General features: G+C 39.5%; 1 protein-coding gene across 1 annotated transcript; it reads left to right on the top strand.

Annotated features, from left to right (window-relative positions):
* Window positions 1-546: 546 nt before the first annotated feature.
* Window positions 547-3,562, top strand: CALHM6 (calcium homeostasis modulator family member 6). Its single transcript, XM_053974099.1, has 2 exons — window positions 547-1,080; window positions 2,923-3,562. Exons 1-2 carry the CDS (start codon window positions 547-549, stop codon window positions 3,337-3,339), a joined length of 951 nt encoding a protein of 316 aa, XP_053830074.1. The 3' UTR covers window positions 3,340-3,562.
* The last annotated feature ends 281 nt before the right edge of the window (window positions 3,563-3,843 follow it).

The following is a 3,843-nucleotide window of genomic DNA, read 5'->3' as shown; positions in this document are numbered from 1 at the left end:
TTTAATGTACTTTAAAGTAAAAAAAAAAAAGTAAGAGTTATATAATTTCCAACATAACTACTTTAAAAAAAATTATTATCTTGAAAAATTGACATGGTTATAGTTGAATTTTCTTCCATAAGAGAACAAGCCATATTGTATAGCTAAAAATAAGGCAGGATAAAAATCTGTATATGGTTCTGGGTGGTTTTCTCACATTTTATTCACACTTTGAATCTGATGCCTCACTGAAAAGATGATGAGGTTTAAGCCATTGCTAGTTACAATGCATGTGTGGACAAACACAAACTATTTTTATAGACACAAATCTCTTCATTGTCTTGCTGTTGATAACTGGAGTGGTTTTCCAGTGTGGTTTCTGCTTGACTGTGCACTGACTGTTATTTCCTCTATGAAAGGGTATTTCTGTGCCTCATTGCATCACTACCACCAACAGAAACTGAAAGCTCTGGAAGCCTCCCTAGGCTGTGGGAGCTGCAGGAGACTTGTCTCTCCTTTTTCCTTTTCTGACAGAGATTTTGCTCTTCTCAAAGGAGAGGCAGAAAAATGGATAGGGTACGTAAGGCATTGGATTTCTGCATCCGCCACCAGACCACTCTGAGTTACAGCATCGTGTCCCTGCTGACGGCTGGCAGCGAGCACATCTTCTCATCTGTGGTGTTCAAGTGTCCCTGCAACTCTGGGAACATGCTCTATGGTTCTTCCTTCCTCTTAGCACCTGCCTTCATCCTCTTGCTGATCGGTTACATGGTGAGTGCCAGGACATGGCGCCTGTTTACAGGCACGTGCTCTCCAGAGAAGCATCTCCAACGCAGTCCCCGGGGAACCTGTGCCAGCTTCTGCCAGCTGTTGGTGCTGATGACAGCCAAAGCCTCGGTGGCACCGCTCACCTGGATAGCGGTGGCCCTGCTCGGAGCCAACTTCTACGAGTGTGCGGCCAGCGGGAGCAACCTCACAGCGAGCCTCTTGTCTAAAGTTAATGGAAATTACAGCCAAGAAATGCTGTTCAAAATGCCCTGTGATAAGGAGTTATCAGCAAGGATATCAAGTGAATGGGTCAGCCTTCAGGCTCAGTCCCAGGTAAAGCCTCGCTGCTCTTCTCCTCACACTATGGGCTTCAACCCTGGCTGCTCAATGCATAGCAGTGCTTGCTGGGGACTGTAAACAGTCCTTCTCTCTTATGTTATATAATATCATGTACCAAAAGCAAATGGCTAGCCAAAATTCATTGGTAAAAAAACAGCAACAGAAAAGCAATAGGTGTATCTTTACAATACTTTCTGGTTTTGCATGTTTGCATAGTAATGGTTTGGCACTGTCATTTACAAAACCTCATGGACAGGAAACTAGCCTAGAGAACGGGACTTTCCACAGCAAGTTTTCTTCTCAATTAACTTAGACGTGGTGTGAGTTCTTCTCCATTTTTATATCTCTGAATACCGCAAACTTCTGCAAATAGGCATTAGCTGAGGGAAAGCTGAGATCACTAACAGAGGGGAAGCTGACATCTCCTTGCAACAGAATGGTTGCAAGGAGACGTTTAGAAAGAGAAACAAATACGAACAGCTAGTTTGGCTATAAATCTCAGTGCTTGAAACTCTTAATAATTTCACACTCGTATTCTAGAAGAATAGCTAAAATAGATATCTGTCTTGTTAAAGTTTCTTGTGCTGAAGGCAAATTGCATGATCAAAACAGTAACACTTGTGGATTGTTTTCTGTTTGGTTCATTGGTAGCACTCCAGTTTTGTTTCTACATTTGTGTGGATTTTGTCTTAACTCCAGTAGGAAAATCACATATTGCAACTTTTTCTCAGGAAAACATTAAGAGTTGGTTAAGGGAGTTAAGTTTATAAGAGTTTATAATTACTTTAATTTTTGTACGTTCCTATTTAGTACAAATGCCTATTAAAACAAAAATGTGTTTATATTTGTTAAATACTTAGCATGCTGTTTCTCCAAGAACAAGGCTGGAAAGGGGCAAACTCTATACCATTGATTTTAGATAGGGTAAGAAAGGAGCAAAACCAAGGAAGACTGACTGTTACTGACATTGCAGCGGAATCTAAAAGAAACATCCAGAAAAACAAAAAAAAAAGGAAAAGTCTGAGTGCATTTTTATTACCGACCACTATTTTTAGTATCCAATATACTTTCAACAAAATTAAGAACCAAAAAGAACACAAACTTCTTTTCATTTAGCACTCAATGCTTTTTCATTTGAAGAAAAAGTCATCCTGAGGTAAAAGAGCATGTTGCAGGATCTCTGCCTGGAGCTTCCAGGTAAAGGAGGGACCAGCATCTACTAGGATACTGGTTTTGATGGGACCGCTGAGACTTGTCTAAGGGTATTAAAATCAGGTATAAAACAAGAATGAATTCCCATATTCAATAGCCAAATCTGTGTCCTGCCTACAAAACATACAGGACACAACCTTTCCTCTGCATTGTGCAAAAACTTGCTGTTTTTGCAGGCTCAGACATCAGGGAGAGTAACTACATTCCATGAGAACATAGCCAGCAGGAGCTCTGATTTGCAGCACAAAGCACACAGAGTGATTCTGCACTCTTTGTACCATAAATGTGACCACAACTGCAGAAACTGATGGTCAGTATCTTGCCTTAAAACTTAAAAAAGCTGGATATAACTGAGTAAATAACTTCTGTCCGTCTTCTCTTTTTTTGGTATTCATCCTTAATCTGACAAGATCAGCTGAGGGGTGCAGAAGTATGTAGGCTACAGTATGAAGTGTGCAGGGTATGTTTGGCTGAATTGCATGCATGGGATCCCCTCTTTTGGCAGCAAGCAGACACTTACATGCACTCCAGGATGTCTTTGTTTACAGTTTTCTTATTTTTTCAATGTTATGTTCTATACTTGCACATATGACCATGCATTAACCTATATATTCTTTTTTCAAGCTGATAGGATGGTTCCTGATAGCCAGCATCATGACTGTGACACTGATTTCAACATGTGTCACCCACTGTTGCTCCCCAGTCAGCTATCTTCAGCTCAAGTTCTGGAAAATTTACTCAAAAAAAGAACATGAACTCTTTGAGATCAAAGCCAAAGAGCATGCAACCAAGCTAGCAGAAAGAAATACAAATTGCTTTTTTGAAGCCACTGACCCAGCACCATTTCATACTCCCAGCAATGAAGACTGGCAGAAGATTTCAATCTTATATACCTTTAATTCACAAGAGCAGTATTACAGCATGATACACAAGTACGTGAGCACCAACAGAGGCAACAGCGCCAAATTCAGTGACGAAGGTCAGGATCTCACTGTTTTAGCATTTGTGGATGAAACCCAGACAAGTGTTTCAGGGTTGTAATAAAACAAATCCTTTGCAATGTTGGCAGTCTTTTTAGCCCTACTGATATAAGAAGAGTCTTATTCTCTGCTCTTACTGAAATCTATGCAAACTGAAAGTGAAAGCTGATAGTTGTAATCCTCAATAGATTTGCTTTTAAATACATTTTAATCCTTTTGCTTTAGTACATTTAAATGGGAGTTTTCTTATGCTGTTGTCCATTAAGAAGAGTTGTATGTAAAATAATCAGAATCCACAAAGATGTCAGCACATATTATGTCAAATTATTATCGATACCTTAAAAGCACTAGGCAGGTGGAGTGACAATACCAAACCTTATCAAAGAGACAAAAAAAGGAATGGAAGATTTGATCAGAAATTCAGCTTAGTTTATTAGCTCTCTCTTTACAATGAAGCTTTCAGAGAAGCTTAGAGCAAGCTGTAGATCAAAAAATTTAGCTTGTATTAGGCTCATGTATAACATGGCGGTGTAGGTGAAGCTTATATATTAACAAACATTAAAAG

The sequence above is a fragment of the Vidua macroura genome, chromosome 3 (assembly GCF_024509145.1).
Source record: "Vidua macroura isolate BioBank_ID:100142 chromosome 3, ASM2450914v1, whole genome shotgun sequence".
Taxonomy (NCBI): Eukaryota; Metazoa; Chordata; class Aves; order Passeriformes; family Viduidae; genus Vidua; species Vidua macroura.
Note: the sequence above shows the minus strand (reverse complement) of the source record. Positions and strands in the feature narration are given on the sequence as shown.